The following is a 23,741-nucleotide window of genomic DNA, read 5'->3' on the forward strand; positions in this document are numbered from 1 at the left end:
GGGCCTCATTATCTCCTGTGTTGCACCTTCTGTAGTCATCCACACTTGTGCAAACTGAAACCAATGTGGGTGCAAAATACTTCCATTCTAGTGTTGAAATTAATGGGACTATTTGTGAAGGAAACTACCACTCAGTGAAAATAGTGCTGGCAGAATCAGGTCCACAGTGATTGCAGATTAAACCATAATAATGTTTACTGCTTCTTTTCTGCTTTAATTGGATGTTTTGAATTAACCTTAGTTCCATATTTGTCTGTTTCTGCAAGTCTTAATACACAGCATGGAAAGGAGCTATATTAGTGATGGAATTGGAGTCAGCTGAGAACACTCAGGTAAAACAGAAAGAGAAGCAATAATGAAATACCATTGTGGTTGCACATGTAAATCAACACCATTCAAAGACCTGGTGAATCATTATCACTGTGCACTAGCCTCAACCACTGGCACACCAAAAGACTCCTTCCTCTCCATTACAGATCTCTTTGGCTTTCAGACATCCTGCACTGGATCCAGACAGAGGAGTGGAAAGCCGAGCACCGATGGCAGAAAATGAAAGCTGAATCAGACAGGATGAATAACAAATTACTTGAAGCCTGTGCTGAGGCTGTATGACAGGTCAAGAGAACCTTCCTTTCAGTCTCCATTGAAGCTGCCAAATCTCACCCCAAGGAGCTGTCCAGGGCATAAACTGATTCAGCAATCCTGAGTGCCTACAACCTGGATCAGAGCTAAGTACCAAGCGCTGCAAAGAATTATCCTACTTCACCAAAAAAATCACACACATTAGGAAGCCTCCTCAAGCAGCATGGATCTACTCCACCTGCACCCACCAACCAACCGCCCAGCTGCTTTCCCACAGATCAGTACACTCACTCATCAAGAAGTTCTAGACACATCTAAAGGAGTCCCAACTCAAGACTTGTGAAATTGCACCTCCACCACTAGACCCCTCACTTGTGGAGTCCCACAAGGAACAATTCTCTGTCCAGTTCTTTGCAACATTCAGCCATTAGGTGTACTGATCATACAACATGGACTCAGGTGCCAGAACTATGCAGAAGATAAATAGCTCCACCTATCCTTCACCACAGATGACCATACCACTACCAGCAAGATGGCCCAGTGCTTGGATAAGATCAGCTCATGGATGAAGAACAGCTGTCTGAAACTGAACCTGAGCAAGACTGAGGTGATGCTGGAGGGCAGAGGATAATACTTTGAAAAGTTTTCCATCACAATGCCATCACCTTTGATTGAAGATACACACCCACAATTGGTCATTTCAGTCCATACTTTTGGAGTGCTCTTTGATTTCGCACTGATGCTGAGCTCTCACATAGCATCATCCATGAGTAATGCTCTCTATCATCTCCAGTTGGCTAGGAGGCTCTGTCCCATCCTGGTAGAAGGTGACCTGGCCTCAGTTATTCATGCCTTTGTCGCCTCTTGGCTAGATTGCAGCAATGTGATATACCTGGAACGAAGCCTTCAGCACTTAGGGGATTTCCACTGGTACAGAACACTGCTGCACATCTCAGTAACACAGGCTACTGTGTGCACATCAGTCTTCTGTTCTCTACACTGGCTTCCCATAGAATTTTTAATCAAATTCTAGGTGTGGTCCTTATCTTGAAGGCGCCCCAAGGCCTGGGCCCAGGATATTTAAAAGACAATCTAAAGCCTTGGGATAAAGACCCTGGTTGACAACTAACCCCTTCCCCTGGTACAATGGTACTTTCTGTTGCAAGGATAGAGCTTGTCTGTGTGAGAGTGAGAACAATCTTGGGGGCTGGTCTGATACTGTAAAATGAACTCTTCTAGGAACTCATCACCTTCTTCTCTGAATGCAGGGTGCACTTCTTTGACCTTGCCTTCTCTAACATAAGTACATAGAAATATGTATAACAACACAAAACAAAATATCTACCACAACAAAACCCTCCACTGCACACGGATCTCCTCTGGGGAGAGGATGAAAGAACAAACAACACGTGACAGCTGTGTAGTCACATTACTGAATGCACTACTGGAAGGCACTCAGATACTATGGTGATGAGTGCAATATGAGAACCTATATACATAAGAATGGCCATACCAGGTCAGACCAGTTGTCCATCTAGTGCAGTATCCTGGCTTTTGACAGTAGTCAGTTCCAGATGCTTCAGAGGGAATGAACAGAAAAGGTCAATTTCAAGCAATCCATCCCCTATCATCCATTCCCAGCTTTTGGTACTTGGACGTTTAGGGACACCTGGAGCATGGCCAATAATAGCCAAGTCTTCACTGAACTCATCTAATTGTAATATTGAATCGAATCACTAGGGCCTAATTCTGTCACATTTACACTGATGGTTCTTTCCTATGCAAGTAGTTGAATTTGCTTCAATGGGACTGCTTATTAAGCATTGTGAGTATGCTTTCAGAATCAGACTCTGAAATAAAAATGAAATCTGGATCTGATACTTGAGAGCACTTAAGCTTGTGCTTAATTTTAAGTCTATGCTTAAGTTCCATTGACTTCAATGTGACTTTTATTTTCCTGAATCAGGGGAGAAATAAAAAGTGATCAGTAAAATAAGAGTAAAGATGATTTTCATTTACATTATGAACCTCTCCTTTTCAGGTATAAATCATGGCTGAAGGTGGTCTCAAAAAGTCATAGCCTGCTAGCCTGTTTTCCATAAACACTGTGGCTATTTTTCACAGAAATTGCATAAAACTCATCAGTTTGAACACTTTTAATTACAGAACACCTCAAACGTAGATTGTAAATATTTGACAGATTATTATGCATCTTTCTAATTCAAAAACAAGTTTGTTTTTAACGAATTCAGGCCATTAGTCATTGATGTCTGGGAAGCAGTCACTTTCCATTATTTTTTCTTTTCTTTCGATCGTAGAACGTTAGATGCCTGACAGAAAACAGAAGAGAGTTATTCCATAATTAAGATTCTTTTAACATATTGACCACTTCCTAGAAATATAAGTGCTATTGGACCTTTAACTATGATTGTTCTTTTCTTTCATGTTTTCTGTCAAGATCCTTAGGGCTCAGTTCTCCACTGCTGAAGATGCAAGGGTGCAGGGTGAGCGCAGGGAGCCAGTTATGGTTCCCAGATCTAGCACTGTCACTCTGACTTATATCACCTGAATAAGTGATGTTATACCAGTGAAGGGCTCTAATGGATGTAACAGACAAGAGAATCTAGCTTTTCATATTGTTTTAACAGAGCCTTTTGGAAGGGTGGTGAAGGGGAGATGAATATAATTTACTGAGCTATTTTAAAAGGTCACCAGCAACTCACATACAACCGAACACCAGTACACATCTCTCCGAATCCTCTGCTTCCTACTGTTCTGGAACAAAACCACCCAACATCATGTAAGCAATCACTACAATTAAAAATGCAGCTCCCAACTCTTGTATTACTCCTGGGGGAATTCTGTACCACTGCATGACACAGAATTTTGCAGAAATTAACATTGTGTGCGCAGAATTTCCTTTCCTCCACAGAAATGGGCTGCAGTGCTGCTAGCTGCCTCTAAGGGCCACTGGATCTGGCAGAGCGCAGCTTGCACATAGAAGACACTGCTGGAGGGAGGGAGAGGACACTAGAGAGTTCCTGGAAGCTGCAGTTCCCAGCATGCCCTGAGGGAAAGAGAGTGTGGTGCGCATGCAAGCCTGGGACTAAGCATCAGACTGTTTCTCCCTCTGGTTCCCTGGGAGGGAGGGGGGAGAGGCGAGGATGTCTGGGCTGGGGGCCATGGCTGGGCTCTGGGGGGCAGGGGGTGTAGGTATCTGGCCGGAGGGGGGCGTGGCTGGGCTCTATGGAAGAGGGGTTCAGGTGTATTGGCTGGAGGAGACCCTGCAGCTGGGCTCTGGGGGGAGCGGGGGAAGGGGTGGTGGGTGTCTGGCTCCCCAGCTGTGCTCTGGGGCGGGGAAAGGGGTAGAGAAACAGGAACTGGGCTGTCATAGGGGTTTCTTTAACTTTCTACTCTTGGGGGAATTTTTGTGTGTGTTTGTATTGTTACAGACATACTTGCTGACAAGTATTTTCAAATACATTACCAAAATAATTGAAACTGGCATGATTATGTAGTGTTATTTTGACAAATAAAATTTGCAGAATTTTTTAGAATTTTAAAATATTGTGTGCAGGATTTTAATTTTTTTGGCACAGAATTTTAAATTTTTTGGTGCAGGATGCCCCCAGGAGTACTGTATCTTCCATGGGTTAGATTGTGCCTGGCCCTTATTCCATGTTTACATAGGGAGTGCTTGCACAGAGAGGTCAAGAAGAACTGCAGCCCCCTGTGTAAAAATAGCCACTGCAATCAGTGGACATTGACCTTCTGTAACCCCTGATCCATATCAGGTGATGGGGACTAGTAAATAAAAACTAGTCTTTTACCAGCATGTGTATGACACCTTATTACTGTGCACTCTGGGGACTGTAGAGGATGTACTGTGCCTGTTCCTCCACAGATGATCCATGGCACCTCAAAGGGCGGAGAGGAAGCAGGACCATGGGTCAGCCCATTATATACCTGCCAATGGAGCTCCCCTACCATACCAAGTGATAGTTTCCTGCATCCCACACAGTGATGTAGGAAAAGCAGCACAGCCTAAATGACACAATCAAGTTCTATGCAGTGTTGTTGTAGCCATCTCGGTCCCAGGATATTAGAGAGACAAGGTGGGTGAGGTAATATCTTTTACTGGACCAACTTCTGTTGGTGAGAGAGACATGCTTTCAAGCTCATCAACAGAAGCAAGCTCCCCTCAGACCAGGAAACACCAACTCAAAGTGGCACCAGACCCCCCTGCCAGAACAATACAGGCAAAATCTGAAGACATATTTCCACTGCTACAATGATCAACATCCTCCACAACACACCTTTCAAGATCCATGGGTCCTACACATGCCTATCACACTATGTGGTGTACCTCATCCAGTGCACTAAATGCCCTACTGAGAACTATGTGGGTGAAACCAATCACTATACTCTCAAATGAACTCACGCAGGAAAATTATAAAAGACAGACACCATATCACCTGTGGGAGAACATTTTCCACAGAGCAATCACTCTATATCTGACCTATCAGTCCTCAACCTCAAAGGAAACCTGCACAACACTTCCAAAAGATGAGCCTGGGAGCTTAAATTCATAACTTTGCTAGACATGAAAAATCATGGTCTTAATAAAGACACTGGAGGTATGGCTTATTACAACACTCTGTAAAACTCTCTTTTTTGTCCTATGACTACAGGGGTGTTAATGGGCCACTTCATGTTGAATGGTCCTGCCTATTATGTACTGACTACTTATGCTAAACTATCAGTTCTATCTTGTATTTAGCTGTGAAGCTCGTATTACCTTTCTCAGACCTGAAAAAGAGCTCTGTGTAGCTTGACAGCTTGTCCTTCTCAGCAACAGAAGTTGGTCCAATGAAATATATTGCTTCACCACCTTGTCTCTTGAACAATCAAGTCCAGCATTTTATCCCTACTTCACTGATTTCAGAAGCCTTCTCATTACTTGCACTAATCTCATCCTAATTTTACTAATTTCCAACATCTTCCCGTCCTCCCTACAGTTCTAATAACAGTGTTCCTTCATTTTGCACACACCACAATGGAGACCTCCATGGACACCTCGATGAAATATTAACTTGACCTTCCTCACATGAGGCCTGAGCCTGTGTGATGAGGAACACTCCTGATCGGTACTGAATGCTTTCTACTTTCACTGGTGTAAAGAACAGATGAAGATGATCAACACCTCCAACAAGGCACCAACCAACTCACAGCAGAACTGGTTGATTTCAAAATTTGAGAAGGTGGGGACAATTTTTATGACATGTTCTCAAAAAACATTTTCTCCCCCCCCCCCAACCATTTATACTGCTGGTCAAAAGGTTTTGTATTTTGAAATTACGTTTTTTTTTAAAAAGAGGAAACATTTTCAAACAGCTTTACTACAGAGGCAACACGTAGTGGGGAATGCGGAGTCAAATGCCCCCCCAGATTGGCCTGCTGGGGGAGGAGAGAAAGAGGGGCTCTGTCCTCCTCTCCCTGCCCCTCCCCATCAGCATGTTCTGCTGCTTCTGCATGAGAGAGATTGGCTGGGAGGCAGCAGCGGCCTACTCCCTGCCTGGGCTTGGCTGCTGGGGACAGAGGCCCAGCATGCTGGGGCGGAAGGGCGGGCTCTGGCTCACTGGGCCCCTGTTCCTGGCAGCCAAACCTGGGCAGGGAGCAGGTCCCCACTGCCTCCTAGCGAGGTTCTCTCAGGCAGAAGTGGCTCCATCCCACTCTCCGTCCAGTTGTCAGGGAGAGCAGCTGAAGTGCAGGAGGGAGGCTCAGGGAGAGAAAGACAGAGCCCCCCCTCTCCTCACAGGTAACGTGGGGTGGGAATAGCATGGTGTTCCTAGTCTGGGCACAGGGCGGTGTGGGAGGCACTGGGCAGAGGAGACACGTGGGGCAGTCACGTGTCCTCCCCTTTAGATTGTGCTCCCCCAGTATGAGGAGGCATGAGTCGTCTATGCCTAGTGCACAGTGTTATGTCTCCATCCACTGTTTCTTCAACCTCACTTTTGATCCTTCCAGAGACACAGTCAAACTCTTTCATTTCCTCAAATCTACATACAACAAGTGTATTATCCAGGAATACATGGAAGAGCTAGAGACTACAGTCATGAGAACATGAGAAAAAGACAGACAGATGCAGAGAGGCTGGATGTCACCAACTTGTTGATGAGGTAGCAAAGAAATACAGGTCGGAAAATGAGTGGTAGTTGTCATGAATTTCCCAAAGTGTTTATATGCCTCCTCTTTCAACAATAGAGAAACACATTTCACCGTTTTTTGGGGGGTTTTTTGGCAGAGAAGTACATTCAAGCTCGCTGATTCTAATTCTGTGAATTTCAATAATCATTACAAAATATTTGCCATCTGAAAATTGTACATACTTTCATAGATTTTTAAAAATATTTTGTATTAAATTTTGCAAATTTCTTGAGATTTTTTCAGTTTTAGTAGGAAACATTTGAAAAAGCAAAAGCAATCACATTTAGTCACTTCTATCTGAGAGCCTGGGGAGGTTTATTGGTTTTAAAAAGAGCTTGCTTGCAGCTCTGGCTGTAAAACAAAGAAGCTGCAACAGTGCTTGTTACAGCCGAGCACCCACTTCCTACTTTATTTATGTTTTGCAGAAAACTGTTCTCAGCTCAGCTTCCCTATCTTGCATGCTATTTTAGCAACAGACCAATTAGTCTAGGTTTCCCACTAATATTATTTTAGAGTTGCCCAAAATAAACAACCATGCTCATAGCATTATTGAAACTGAAATCTTTTAAATAAGTATCACACTGCTATCATTTATGTTACTGTGAAAGAGGTACAAAGATGCTAATTATTGCAGGCACTGGGAATGCCTACTAAAGTGAAGTTTACAAAAAGTTTTAGTTATGGCTACCTGTTTTTGCATGCCCATGACTTTTCAAAAAAATTTCTTTCTGTGCAGAAATTTTACATGTGAGGGCCTTGATTCTGCATTGAGAACTGCATAGCACTATCACTCTCCTCCCTTCTTCTCTGACACGCTGTTCTCCCCCATATTCCTCCCCATCCTGCACAGCCCCGATACAACCCCTCCCTACCTCGCCTCCTCTTACTCCAGTTAGGTGATGGAGCTTCCTCTGCCTGCTCTGTAGCAAAAGAAATTGCCCCTACCTCAGGGAATTCTCCAATACAAATCTCCAGCTGCTCGAAGTCGACTTTGTGCCATGTAAGGGTCACAAAAGAAACATGGCAAACTGGAGAATCTGGCCCTCAGTTTTTAAACAGAACTTCACACTGGTAACAGAATCTAACACACTGTTATTAAAATACTTAGCTCCTACTTAATGCCTTAATTTTCAAAACACTGTACAAACACTTATTAATCCTCATTCCTGTTTTTGAACTGTGGTAATGGAGACATGGAGTGTTTAAGGGCAATGTGCTCAAACTTAAGTGTTTAAATTCAGCACCTAAATCCATAATTAGAGCCGGAGATCCTTAAGAAAATAAAAACAAAACCCAACCATCTTCAGCACATGCGTAAATTTACGAACCCAAGTAAACCCACAGACTTCAATGGGACTATTCTGGTGAATAAAGTTATTCAATGTGTGTTTGCAGGACTGAGCCCTTTGGCTTCTAAATAGGTGGCCAGATATTAAGAAGTGTTAAAGATATGCAGCACTCATTGATGTCAGTGAAGTTGCTTCAAATTTACATTGATGCAACTGAGAGCAGAAATCTGGCCCCTTTTATGGAGGTACCAGAGATTTAATTAATGCCAAACTGTCAGACAAAACTCCTGATTATTTGAAAGAAATCCTTAATAACTGATATTGAAGTATTTACAGATATTAGCCAATTAATTTTCATGCTAGAAGAGTTTATTTCTATAGTTTTTGCCAACAAAAAAAATCCTAATTTAAATTATTCAGACATAGAATATGTATGTTCTAACAAGATGCTGATAATTTAAAATAAATCATTAATAAACCGTTGATTCAGTTCAGAAAGGGCAGGGAAAGGAAAAGGTGTGTGTGGGGGGGGGCGCAGGGGAGATTTATTAGAAAAGGCACAAATTAATCTAAACACAACAATTTGGTGTCTCCTCTGTTTCCCAAATTAGCAAATTGGAGGCACTTTGGATGAAACACCGATCATTCAATTTTAAAAACATTCAGATCTTTTTATATGGCACGTAATAGTAACATCAGTTGATAGAAAACAAGTGGTATTTTAATTAAAAATTAATTATAAGGTTATATCCATTGGAGAGCTACGCAAAGCTTCACTCAGACAAGCAGTCCCAAGCTTTGCATTCAAATGGTGCTTCTTTGCATATTTTCCATTCAAGAGCAGCACACAAGATGCATCATTGTTCCAAAAAGTATCACTTTACAGTATGTACATTTGGTCAAAAACTAGAAATAGTCACAAATTTTCAACTTACAAAAATAATATTGTAGAATAAAATATTTTTCCAAATAATAGGAAGTTTGGCATAAGTATATTTGTCTGCTAAATTCCTTATTATCTTTACCATAAAATGACTGAACCTTTTCTTTTTTTATTTTATTTTGGCTGCTGTTACATTTATTTAGTAATTAAGGCCAGGGATTTCAAAAATGACTAATGATTTTTCATGTTGAAATTTTTCAGTGCCCAACATGCAATACCTTAAAGGGTCCTGATTCTCCGAATGTGGGTTCTTAGTACATTTTGAAAATCAGGCCCCTTTAAGGTAACCCCATGGGAGCCTGGTCTGCATAACTGAGGACAGAAACTATACCCAGTTGATCTTCTGTTTATTATTTCCATGTAAATGTATATTTCCCAGAGTATGCCAGAAGAATGTATGCACTGAGCTTTTATTTTAAATTTGGAACTGCTTTTTCTGTGGTAATTTTTTACTGGAGTTTTTGTATTTTATGCCCTTGAGATGGACAGTCAATACAAATAAAATAATGAGCATTATTTGTTTGGCAAACTGTGGGCATACCTATGGCCCAGTGTAAATAAGAAATAATAATAGTAACACTGAATATTTGGAGACTCTCAGAAGAAATAATGGACAGCAGTCAGGGCTACCCCTGTGGCTCTGACCTGGCCCGTCCAGGAGGGTAAGAGAGTATCTGGGCCCCCTACTAATAAAGACTGAGAATGGTAATCTATCGCACACCCTAAAACATACAGTAGGACAACCAGTACTAAAGCAACCGTCGCTCGACACTAGAGACCTTGCAAACTACTGTCTGAATTTGACAGTTGAGCAGTTTGCAAAAAACAGTCTCTGCCACCATCTGTGAGTGGCCAGTGTAACGGACCCCCTGAGTCATGCTTCAGGATAGAGAATGGCACAAAGTCAGCATTTCTTGCCCTGGCGGAAGACCTCCTCGTGACCATAGACAAGAGATGTACTTCCAGACCCCTCCTGCAGGACCTCTCTGTGGCATTTGATACCACTGATCAGCAATACTCCTGCTGCAGGGATCAACAGAAATGCCCTGAAATGGCTCAGTTCCTTCCTCTGAGACTGACCACTGAGAGTCCTTATGAGAAATTGTTCCTCCACCTCTAGAGACCGCACCAGCGCAGTCCCACGAGGCCCGATCCTCTCCCCCACATTATTCAACATCTGTATGGAGCGACTGAGAGAACTGGCGAGACAACACAGACTGAAGTACCAGAAGTACGCAGACTACTCCCAGCTTTATAAATGTAAACCATTTTGTCAACCTGCTTTCCTGGCTTCTCATTGCTTAGCTGACATCAGACCAGCGCGAACATAAGCAGGCCTAAGCTAAACCCAGGCAAGACTGAGATGGTGCTGGTAGGAAGAGATATATGTGAAGCAATTGCCTTCTCTATGAAGGACATCTGCCCTCAAATTGCTGAGTTGCTCAGCTGCCTTTGGGTCCTTTTTCAGTCCTTGATGCTATTGGATGGCCAAATAGTTATGACAGCAAAACACTTTCACTTACATTTGCAACTCGCCGTAGGTTTGCACCTTAACTTATTTAACACAGAGCAGGCCATGCTGAGGCATTCACGATCTCCGGATTTAGTCACTGCAGTTCATGTCTAAGAATGAAACTAGACACCCTGAAAATGCTTCAACTTTTACAAAATGCAGCAATCTGTCCGGTCAGCAGTACGGATCACTGTGAATCTATCATCTGAATGCTCCACTCCCTGTACTGGCTCCCCAGTGAATTCTGAGTCCAGTGCAAGGTCTCTGTCCTGATATTTAAAGACCTCCATGGGATTGCTTGGAAATACCTGAAAGATCACATCTCCCCCTTGTGCATGACTGCATATTGTATTTGGATTCAGGATTATTTTACTGGAACAATGGATTGATCAATCATTGGGGAGGCTTGTGACTGTGGGAGACAGAGCTTTCACAGGAAATGGATATATGCTGTGGAACAAACTCTTGCAAGAGACAGAAATGACCATGGACTTTATTACTTTTAGAACTAAATGCAGAACTCATTTCTTCAATTTAGTTTTCCTTCAACAAGTTCTTCACACATGCATGCGGACACCTGCACACTCAAAAAGCCACTCATTCACTCTGATACAGCCACCCCCCCAACCAAAATTAACAAAAGCCATAAACTAATCAAGCTGGTTTTCCAACAGAGAAAAGAAAAGGAGATGTGATTATTTGTATTGTTAAATACTCGGGGGTAATCAGGAAATAGAGTGAGTCAGGCCATAAAAGCACAGAGAGAAATAAATAGGTGAACAACCAGATAGATGCATAGCAATCAGACCCACACAATACCAGAGGTTGTTCAAGTAGAAAGGACATTTTTCTTTTTGGAAAAATTTCCAAGAAAGAATTCAAAATTAACCTGAACCCAAAAGGAGCTGCAAGTGCTCAGCAGCTCTAAAAAAATCACGTATTTAGCTACTTAACTTTCTTCTTTTTATGTGGCATCTCCATTACTGGAGATTTGCAACCTAGGCAGCCCATTCCGTATGATCCACTGCTAATCTCTTTTTGGAGGAATAGCCCTTTTCATCTACTCAATGCCCAGCTGAGATCTTCTTTTTTTGGCTTCATCTTCTTCAGCCATCAACTTTTCCTATCAGTGCCTGTAAATATGCATGATTGCCCATTAAACCCATTAAAATGTGCCTTGCAAATTGAATCTTTCTTTTCATAAGATCTAGGACTAGCATTAACTAGGACTAGTTGAGTTCCAATCGTCTCCAATACTTTTTAATTGGGTACGCAGTCTGTCCATGATTTTTTCAGAATTCTTCTATACCACCATATTTTGAAGGATTGTAATTTCTTTATTAGGAATTGTTTGAATGTCCGTTTTGCACCACTGTAATTTAACACAGGCCAAATGTAAGTTTTTAAGAGTCAGAATTTAGTTTTCAGACTTATGTCTCCTGTCATCGGATGTTTATTCTTCCAGAATGTCTCTTTGCTCTTGCTGTTCTGCTGCTGACTTTGGTGTCTGATCTTCCATTTTCTGTAATGATGCTTCCTAAGTAGCAATAATTTCTCACTTGCTGTATGGCTGTCTTTCACTGGAATTCTCCTAAATTTAGGCATTTAAATATGAACATTCTGTCCCTAGTGTTATATAGTAATTTCATATATAAATTTTGTACATCTTGTGTAGGTTTTTATGTATGCAATACATTGAATTGTTTATTAGACATTATTTTAAAAGTATAAAGTGTATAGAAATATAGGCCCCAGTTCTGCAAGGTGCTTCAGCAAATGTCAAACTTTAAGTGTAGTCACATTAACTTGAATTGGAGCCAAAATGGATTATCTAATAAACAGTAAGAAAAAGTTTTATTCATTACAGTGAAAACATGGATGCCTTGTCTATATGAATAAGTTGAATCTCTTCTAGCTATTGGCTCTATATTGAGGTTGTGCACTCCTTTGGGGGCTGAGATAATATTAGCCATTGTATGCTAAATTTTCACAATTTTGCGTGTGTTTGTATGCACGAAGAGTGCAGGCCCAACATTTGTGAACACAGAATTAGAGGCATGTTTGAAATCAGCTGAAAAGTAGGTCATTACAGTGCAAGACACATATTGGTATCATTGTATTAATAACCAAAGTCTTGCTTAAGCAAAGTTTTGTTTCTGTGGTATTTTTCCATTGCTGGAGAAAGAAGAAATATTGCTGTCATAGGCATAGGGTCTGATGTGAGGTTTTGGGTTTCACATCACAGGCTATTGCTATAACTGGTTAAAACTATAACTATTTATAATCTATAAATAGATTTTCAGAAAAAGATGTACTTAGAGTTTAAAAACTGAGCACATCTGACAAATGCACAGCATTCTTCTCAGGGTCTATAAACTGGCTTGAAATTGTGTCAATATTAATGGCGTTCATATTATTTTCTTGTGGAAGGGCACCAATAATGATGTAGTCTATGACACTGGTGGCAGTTTAGATTTTGAACAGAACTTGGGTAGCTGTGTGATGAGCATTATTTCCCATGGGCTCAGGCCAAAAGATCCCAGGAAATAATAAGTACAGTTTGAAAACCGAAAGAAAAAACACCCTTTTTGGTAAGCCCTTGGTTTTACTGTAGTTTTCTTTCTAATACAGTGTCCTCTTATCTCCCTTTTGTGAATCCTTACTGACCTTTCAGAATTAAATCATATGGTTCTTATAATTTCATTGTTACTTCCCCTTTCTGACTAGTGTTTTCAATACTGACCCTAATGTAAATAGAATGAGGAGTACTTGTGGCACCTTAGAGACTAACAAATTTATTAGGGCATAAGCTTTTGTGGGCTAAAACCCACTTCATTGGATGCATGCAGTGGAAAATACAGTAGGAAGATTTATATACACGGAGAACATGAAAAAATGGGTGTTGCCATCCCAACTCTAACGATACTCATCAATTAAGGTGGGATGGCAACACCCATTTTTTCATGTTCTCTGTACATATATATCTTCCTACTGTATTTTCCACTGCATGCATCCGATGAAGTGGGTTTTAGCCCACGAAAGCTTATGCCCTAATAAATGTGTTAGTCTCTAAGGTGCCACCAGTACTTCTCGTTCTTTTTGCTGATAAGGATTAACACGGCTGCCACTCTGAAACCTAATGTAAATGTAATCCAATTCCAACCCCGCTGCCTGTGGTGATCTCCTCATAGCCAGCACAGTCTCCATTTGTTAGTATACATATGGGCTGATTCAGCAAATCTCATGCAAAACTCCATCACACAAGTCCATCCCTACTCAGCAAAATACTTAAGCATGTGCTTAACTTTAATTTGCTATAACATTAATAGAAAACAAACATCAAAGAGGCACTAACACAACTGAAACAAACACAGGTGAAGTGAATTCATTTTGAAATTCAAATAGGTACTTGTAGTATTTTTATTTTATAATATTTGTTCAGCTCTGCTGAACAGCATTGACAGCTATATTTACATTATTTATATTGGGTCTAATCCTGAAATCCTAACTCAGGAAAAATTCAAATTGATTTAATGTAAGTTTCCGTAACCAGGACTTCAGGACTGAGCCCCCCCCTAAAACCTACACATAAATTGTAACCTCATATCTCAATAATGTTGTAATAATTTAGGACTTATTTTTATAACCCATATCTTGGGCATTGTTTCTCAATGACTAGCTCGTATGGAAAGGAAAGGGCGTCCCTATATTTGATAGTAAAGGAGGAATAAGAATGTGGAGATATTCCTGAGAAGATCCTCAGCTGGTGGGAATTGCCAATTGATGGAGTTACAATTCACACCAGTTGAGGACTGCCCTCCCTTCAGTATATTTTTATGGATAATTTTTCTCTCTCATCTTAAAAAAACATTTCCCCCCCAAAAATATTGCTGAGCACACAGCAAAGGAAGTAATTGGTAGAGTGCATGTGTATAAATACAGATTTGCAACATTTTTGCATTGTAGCAATCTTTGTGGTATTTTGCTTCCTCTTAAATATTTACAACAGTGGCATACAGTATCTTACACAACTTTCTGATGGGAAATACTGGAATTTACTTTCTTCCAGTAGATATTCTTTCTGTGCAGTTAAGTAGATTTACTTGTTTAAAAAATATATCAATCTCCCTGTCTAATTGGGTGTTTTTATCTCAAAGCTGTAATGATTTTGCTTACTATGCACTGCAGGACTGATCCTTAGCTGGTATAAATTGGAGTCACACTCCTGATTTCAGTGGAGTTTTGCCAGCTTACACAAGTGGAAGAGCTGGCTGGCCATGAATGGTTGAAAAGGCAGTAGTCAGACAGAGCGGATACACAGGGTAAAATCTGGTGCCCCATGAAGTCCACGGCAAACCTCCTGTTTACTTCAGGGGGCCAGGATTTCATCAGTAATATTAAGCGAAGATACACTCTGTCCTCTCTCATGGAGACTTTCTTCCTTAATCTAAAATAAAAAAAATCTCTCAGACTGAAAGCATATGGCTGCTCTCTTAATTATGTGATCTATCATCACCGTGAATTGAGTTTCTACTCTGGGATTAACAAAAAGCAGAAAGGATTTGGAGAAGAGGAGTGTTTCAGTTGGTCCGCAACACAAACATTTGGCTTATGAAAGTTGCCCGGAGCACTTATGCTGCAATTGTGGAAGAAGTCAACACTATCTCTAACAAACCTTGAAACAGACATTATATTGATCCGGTGCTGTCAAACAACAATTTGGGAGCAGACCTTCAGATGGTGTAAGTTAGTATAGCTCCACTGAATTCAACAGAGCTAACAACAATTTATATCAGCTGTGAATCTGGCTCAGAACTGCTAAAATTATTGGCCCAGCTCTCTCTTGAATAGGTTCACAACTTTTCTTCTATTGCAAAAATTGGTAGTCTATTGCACATATTTATTTGTTTATCTTTTCTGTAAAGTAATTTCTTCTTGCTTCCTCTATCATGAATGAATCTAAATGTACCTGTGTGACCACCATAGTTCTGATATCAGAGATGCCCCTAACCAGTTCTTCGAGGATTTCATTCTTCACCAAATTTATCCCGAGAGCACAGGCCTCATCACTTTAATATTTCTATTTTAACCACCAGTTACATTAACATTGTCCTGCTTTTATGTGGCAATATAATCATGGTTAGAGAGGTTTGGAACTAAAAAGTTATGAGTTTGTGACCCAAATTCCAACCCAAGCAATCATAAACTTCTGGTTTGATGATTTCAGGCACGTCTAGATGACCAATCTCCTCCTCCCTGCAGGTTATACTGAAAACTTTATATGGACTGATTTTCTCAGAAAGTAACTAAGTAATGGCATAGCATGTGGGAAAAAGTCCACCCCTTTCTATTCTAATTGCTTAAGGGACTACAGCTTTCCATTGCACCAGATACACTGTATCCCATCACACACTTTACATTATGATGGTTTTCATGGTAATTTTATAACATGGCTTTGAAATGAGTCATATTTGCCAGGAGCTTTAAAATCTGATTCTCCTGGTCCTTAGAGATATAAAATGTTATAGCCCAATACACACCTGGAAGCAGAAGCCTTTGGGCTCTTTCATTCACTAACATAACCGACAACTTGCTTTCCACTAGGAGTCACACATAATAACAAAGGGACAAATTCTTCTCTCAGTTAAACCACTGTAAATCAAAAGTAACTCAGCTGACTGAAGTAACAGCAGTGTATACATAGTCATGTGGACAAATATTAGATTTATTAGTACGTCTGTGAGGCAAAAATTTCAGCTCAAATCTTGTTTTTCACTTCCACACTTTAAATTTATGGATAATAAATAATAATAATAATAATGATGATTAACATAAAATCATGGAATCTAGAGATGGAAAAGACCTCCAGATCACTTAGGTCAAATCCCTGCCAATGTCAACTGGCCCAATCAGTCATGTATACTTCATGAATATTTTTAAATGTATGGCAGGATATTTTATCTATCTGAAATGACGAGGTAACCAAGATTGAGGCAGTCTGTGACACTTGTTGCTACAGCACTGTTGGTCTGAGAACTCTTTCAGCCAAGACTTTGTGGCATGTTGTATGACAAATGTGATCTCTTCTATTAGATACTAAAAACAAAACTATGGTCTCTGATAAAATGCCTGTTGGAGTTTTTGCTTTTTTTTTTTTTTTAAGCTTCAATTGTTTTAGAAACTGATATTTCTGTCTCAAGTGAAACTTCTTTTCTTACCATATATTTTTGTTCTATTTATACCTGTGCTATTATATATATATATTTTCCCTTTCTAGCAGTGAGGTAACAAAAACCAAAACCTACCAATCAAGCAAACAAACCCCCCCGGTAGTAATCCCTTAGGTCCTGATCCTGCAAACATACATGCACATGAGTAAGTTTATTCCATTGCATAGTTCCATTGAATTCAGTTTGTGAAATTGATTCACATTTTTATGATTACCTGATCATTATCTGAATACTCATAAATAATGAATTACTTGAAGAAGAACAGGACACCTAACTTGATGCTTTTATGTATAAAAATATTCACAAATCAGATTTTAAGACTTTTGACCAACTCTAGTATGTTCTATTTTTTTAAACAAAGTTGCTATTTTAATAGTGACCTATTTTAAATAACTAAAATAAAAAAAACGTACAACTTTGCAAGTCACTGTTTTGTTTTGAACTCGAATCAGAACTGCATTCCCTTTGCTCCAATATATTGTGCATCAGACAGTTAAGATAGTGTCATATTATTTTATTATCTTATTTGATTGTTAATTATTTAATCTGCCAATCTGTGATTTTGGGCAGCTCTCTGTGCCTTCCTCCCCTCCCCCTTCCACTCTTTGGCTGTTGTATCCATTTAGGGTTTGTCCACACAGTAGCTGAGGGGTGTAATTCTGAGCTAGGGTAGATGTACACAAGCTAGCACTGCTAAAGCTAGCATGTTAAAAAAACAGTGTGGCCATGACAGCATGGGTGACAGCATGTGCTAGCCCCCCGACTATGCACCCAGGGAATCAGGGGGGATTGTTCTTGGGCAACTAGCCTGAGCTGCCACTGCTATTTTCAATATGTTAGCTCAAGCAGAGCTAACACGTCTCTCAACCCGAGCTGGGAATCTCACTTCCCAGTTGATGTGTAGACATACCCTTAGACCGTAAGTTCTTCAGGGCAAGGTATGTGTTTGTACAGCACCGAGCACAATGAGGTCTCAATATTGACTGGGCCTATAACAAAAATATTCATGATTATGATTATTGCTGCTTTTTAGTTATTTATTCCCACCTGCAGTTAAATACAGTGATTACAACAACTTTTGTAACATTTCCTTTATCCTTCTTTTCTTCTCAGGTAATTTGCTTCAGAAAGCGTCATCTCTGTGAAGTAATTTTTCTTTAAATTAAAAGGAGAAATAGGAGAGGTACCCTAAATGCCCTCCCTCCTAACTGATTCATACTCATTGCCTTTCAGTTCTGCAACTAATGTTCAAAAGCACAAATGCTCTTCATTCACAGGGTAGAGAAAAGGAAGGTCTTTGAGGTATTTAGGATCTTATCCTGCAACTGATTTCACATGGGTGAACATCTCTACCCACATGAAGCCACAGGTGCAGGACTTCCTCTGTGTAATCAGTTGCAGGGTTGAAAACTTAGGCTGTCAATTGTTTGGGGGAAAGGACTGTGTTTTTACTTGTTTTTGTGAAGTCCTAGCACACTTTTGGGTATTCACTAATAATTATTGTTTTTATTATTATCATCTGACTATGGAAAGCCAATAGAGTACCTATGATTTATGACTGAACTGATAATAGACTGCGCTGTATTTCACTCTAAGTGGGAATGGCATTAGTGGATAATACCACAGTGGTTTGCCAGCAAGTTTGCTCGTTCTCTGCTTACTCAGCACCCAAAATCACAGAAGTAAATCCCAGAACAAAAAGGTGCCAATGGGATGCAGAAAGTAAAAATGATGACACTGTTGCAAAGCTACTATCCCAGGAAGTCCAACAGCTATGAATGATCTGTTTACTTGAAAACTCATTTTTCCAGGAGTTATTTTAATTTAAGCTACCTAAGAACTCACCCATCCATCCTCAAGTACAAGGTATGTTGAGCAACCTACAAGGATATTAGTGGTACCTATTGGAAGCTAGTAATTTTGCTTCGACATAGTTTTATTACTATTATTATTACAGCATATTTGAGGCACTTGACAGCACTAGTACGATCACATGGACTCTTCACCAAAGAGTCTACAAATGAAGTCCCTGATCATGCAAGCTGGTATGCATGGTTGAACCTTTGCACCCATGTGGAGCCAAGTGCAGGATCAAAACCCAAATCATTTATTAAAAATTAGATTTCTAGCCCCGGTGGTTGCAGAGGAAAGCTTGAAAACATGACCTGAGAGCACCCTGACAGCTCAGAAAACAGAGACAAATATGATGAACCTCATATTTATTATTCTTTTAAAATCCCTTGATCTTTTTGGGGCCTGATTCCTAATTTTTTTTAACACTGGTTAGTAATTCTGCTGTTGTTTTTGATTGATCTCTCTGAGTGCGTTTCACAATTTATAGTGTCACTAACTTAAACAGTTTTCTCTACACTGTCACATAGATGAAGATTTGGCCCATGCAATGAATTAATGAAAACACTTAAAAAATACAGTTACACAGGAAAACCAGAATGTAGTGACTGATAAGACTGTGCACTTTAATTAGCCAAGCTTCAGCACGAACTCAGCACTGAAGGAATTAGCTGAATATAATGTTGCACCCATACTCTGTGTTCATAACATGGCTTTTATCATCAATGGACTCACCTCACCACTCTGAATTCTTTTCTCTATGGAGTCTTCATCTGGGCATAACATTTTGTTTATGTCCATTCAGCAGTATGTAAAAACAAATACCACAAAAAGCATGCAATGCAGTGTTCTAAATATGAAAGTAACAAAGGCAATGGGGCTTGTAGACCCATGTCTACAATGGGCCTTTTTGCACCATCATAATTACATTGATGTAGCTGCACCAGTGCAAACCATTAGTGTAAAAAGTGACTTACACTCATACAGCTTAACCACCTCACACAGAGCTTTACCTGTTTGTGAAATGAGTTGAAGTCTTCAGCCAAAGAATGCTAGAGAAATTCAAAGTATTATTGTAACTATTAATCTGTGTGACATAACCCGAAAGCTCACTGTGCCAGTATTACTAACAACAAGCATTCAAAATTCATAAAACAAGCCCAGAAAGATCATGAGATTGAATTAAAATGTCATATTTTAAAAAATAATAATAAATTTGGTGTTTTTTTATTTATCTTCCTAAGCCCTCAGAGTACACTTGGGTCAAGTTTTGCAGCTTTTCTCTTAAACCAGGAGGGAGAGAAACTTTCTTTTTTAAAAATGAAAGCTGAGATTCTTGACTAATCACTTGACTCCTGGAGCTCAGGCTTTAAGAGAAACATCAATTATTGCAAGATTTGCAATAAATTGTGAGAGTTGACAACACTGAGATGCACGGGATTAGTTCAGAGAAAGTGCTTGCAGTCACTATATAGAAAGATACCTTAAACCAACAATTTCAAACCTGGGTGACTTCCGTGGAAACTAAGGGTGTTCAATACATTTGAAAATCTGACAACTTCTGCTTATATGGATTTAGGAGCCTAACTTTTAGGTACACATATTTTGAATGTTTGGCCTTAGTGGGTGACACATTTTCCAGAGTCTCAGAAAATCCAACCTGCAGCAATGGCAGGCACACCTGTTTTGGTGTGCAAAACTGTATCTGAAAAAGAGCAATTTATATGCACCTGCCCAGGTGCTGCAAGTGCACCAGTGAGAGGGAAGGGGTCTATCCATGCAGAACTCCTTGCGCAACCAGAGCCAACATTACTTATTTTGCACAAGACAATGATTGCATGCACACAGCTCTGTATTTTAGACAGTGACAGGCAGGTACTCACAAATACTGGAGGCATGTTTGCAGAGGCTCTCTGTATAAAGCTGTCTCGGTTTTTATGTATAGGTGATCACAAGCCTCGAAATTCAGATTGGGATTACTATTGCCAAAAAATTCAGAGGTTCTTGCTTCTTCATAAAAAATGAGCCAGATCTTTAGCTGATATAAATCAGCATAGCTCCATTGAAGCCAGTAGTGACACAATGATTTACACGAGCAGATGATCTAGCCTAGAAGCTGTTTGTGAAATCTGTATTCAGATCTGGATCTGAATTTCAAACAGCTCCAAATTTGGAGGACACTTGATTCTGAGGTTTTGCTTAAGGCCCATCTTTATAGATACATTTTAAAAAGGTGCTCTCAGATTCATGCATTGACCTTAAGTAACCACACAAACGTTTGGGCATTTAAAATGACAAACCACAGTGTATCTAACACATGTAGCTATTTAGCTACCCATCTCCACCAGGAAATTGCTTTGCGAAAAAGGACATTTTACGACAACGCCTCATTTTAAGCAAACAGAAAATAAAAGCCTCATAGAAGAAATACTTGAAATATTTGATTCAAGTTATAACCACATCTAAGCAATTTTCAGAAACAAATACACAAATTAAAGAAGATGCCCCTTCTCCACTGGGTAATAATTGGAAGAATCAAATGATTTTTATTTTGCAACTATTTTTCTCTTGCTTTCAGTAGGTTTTGCCCTGTGCAGGGGACAACACTTGCAAACGAAAGGCTTAAGTGGGATTGGCGTGATGCACAGGCCTTACACTGTCCCTGAACACCATGGGAAATTTTACCCTGAATTAATTAAGTAGTAAATCAATACATAAAATAAGATAAAAAAAGGACTCACTGTCTCTTGCACTATTTTTTCGGAATCTTTCCAGCTCCACAGTTGGGGGTCTGCTGGGCTTTTGGGGAGGCTGGCCCAATTTAAATAATGGAGGTAATGCTTTGCGCTTGGGAGTTGAAGAATTCTTGTCTCCCTCTTCTCTCTCGCGGAAGCTGCCCAATGGTCCTCCTGCAGCAAGCTTGGCAGTTGGCTTGAGGAATTTAGGAGGAGTTGGACCAGAATCTTCCTGATTAATTTTACTGAGGAAAATATTCTTGGCGACCCCCGATCTATTATCTTCAGTCTTTTCTTCAACATTTTTTGGGACCTGTCCTGCATAAGCAAGAGAGCTTGGGGTGCTCCGATTACCAATAGATTTCAGAGTCACAGTAGGAAAATGACCACCTGGGGAATCGGTTCCATTACTGCTGTTTTCTGCTGTTTCCTTTGGTAATTTAAATGAATGTATTTTTGGTTTTGGGCCTAGAGAGCCTGAAGATCCCTTAGTCAGAAAAGCATGTCTATTGGAAATATCTTCGTGGTGGGAGACATCAGGATTTAGAGAAGGTTTTTGCCCAAGGGGTGGTTTAGGGAAAGGAGGCTTGGGGTCATTTTCTTGTGATGCAGCAATGAACTTTTCTTTAACCCCAGCTAGTTTGGGGAATGCTGGTTTTGGCTCACTCTCTTGTGATGCAGAATTAAAATTCGGCTTAGGTCCTGGCGGCTTTATGTCATTCTCCTGGGCAGTAGAGCTAAGGAACTTGTTTACAGAAGGTTTTGGAAACATAGGCTTGGGTTCTTCTTTTGACAGTTCAGTGGCTTTAGGACCCAGATATTTAGGGACTCCAGCTTTTCCATCAGCTTCTCTGTTAGCTGCATTAACTGGAGACCCGAACTTGTGTGCCACAGGGTTATGTTTCAGATAGGGAGGTTTTGGATCCCTTTCTGTTTTATCTTCAATAGAAGGTTTTACTCCAAATGACGGTTTAGGAGATGCAGACTTGTGAAAGGTATTAGGACCTGAAGTAGGACTGGTAAATTTCTCAAGTGCAGCTTTCCTTGCCTGTAGTCCTGAAGATGAAGGTTGTCCTGGGATTTTGAAGGGTTGATTGCTAACCGAAATGTCCTCCGATGGGTTGTTACCAGTGTTAAATTTCGCCATGAGGGACTTCACATCTGCCTTGCCATTCTACAGCCAGAAAGAACAAAAAAAGAAAGAGCAGCAAGTGAGAAGTCTTAGTTGCAATGTTCACATATACTGTACTTTAAGGGTTTCCTGGTCTGAGGCTTGCAGCACTACTGATTGGTTGGGGAGATATTGTGACATATCTTCCTGTATGGCTAAAGAAGTTGAGTGTTTTGTTATATCTTTGCCGTGGTTAAACATTTTTTCAGAGTTTTCAGTTCAGACATTTTTTTTTGCTGAGTGGTTCTGTAGCTACTGTGCTGTTATTGTAATCTCTGTTCTTCTTTTCTTTTTATTTGCAGAAACTGGAAGTGCCACATTATACATAAACCTCTCCTTAATTCTGTAAATAACATCGCTAAATAAAAATTAGGCTCATCAGTCAGATTAAGCTGGTTTAGGGCCCAGATAATATACATAGTGTTATCTTGCCAACGATTTTGTGTTAACTGGAACTCTCTGGGATTTTGTTTTTTCAGTTTTCCTTCCCCCTCCTTTTTTCTCCCCTCCCCTCCCCTTTCTCTATTTTTTCTTTTCTATTTTGCCACTGAAAAAGGGGGACAGATGAGGTGGGGAGGAAACCGAGGGACAAAATGGGCGGGGAGGGGTTGAAATACTGTACACACCAAACTGGGTTTTTTTCCTCCTGCTTTCTTGAAAAAAATTAGAAAGAAAAAGCAAACCAAACCCCCATGCATACCAAAAACATTTTGTTTTGGTGAAGATTTCTGATTGTTAAAAAGCCCAGGTTTTGTTTGTTTATTTTATCAACTCTGCTCAGCACCTTGCAGGATCAAGCCCCAGATGTGAAATGAGCACAAATGCATGACACACATAGGCCATACTATACTGAAGGTTCTATGTAATTCTGGAAAAGGAGGAAGCAATGAGTGAACTGCCTTATCTCACACCCCTTTTCCTACCCCAGATCCTGGCACTGGGGGTAAGATTCAATCTCCGAGAAGTCTATATCAAGGATACCCTTGGAAAGAATGGCTCATGAGAGACTGTCTCCTAAAACATACTTGCTACAGCAAATATGGGGGCATATGCTACCAGATGTGCAGACTATTTGAAATGGGAACTGTTTTGTTTGCGCATTCGGTTATCACCATTTATTAGCCTCAAAGTTAAAGTGCAGAGTTTACCATTCTAAAATGTGGGGTGATGTGTGAGTTGTCTGCAAACAAAGGAATATCACTGCACAGAACAATACAGCA

At 40.2% G+C, this 23,741-nt stretch overlaps 1 protein-coding gene across 2 annotated transcripts in view; it reads right to left on the minus strand.

The window, feature by feature from the left end:
* FYB1 (FYN binding protein 1) overlaps positions 1–23,741 on the minus strand; it is a 122,125-nt gene that overhangs the window by 46,528 nt on the left and 51,856 nt on the right. For both annotated transcript variants that reach the window (XM_048851133.2, XM_048851132.2), the window contains exon 2: positions 21,357–22,524. In XM_048851133.2, the coding sequence (XP_048707090.2) occupies positions 21,357–22,524 (1,168 nt within the window). The remainder of the gene's footprint in view (positions 1–21,356; positions 22,525–23,741) is intronic.

Source organism: Caretta caretta, chromosome 5 (assembly GCF_965140235.1).
Source record: "Caretta caretta isolate rCarCar2 chromosome 5, rCarCar1.hap1, whole genome shotgun sequence".
Taxonomy (NCBI): domain Eukaryota; kingdom Metazoa; phylum Chordata; order Testudines; family Cheloniidae; genus Caretta; species Caretta caretta.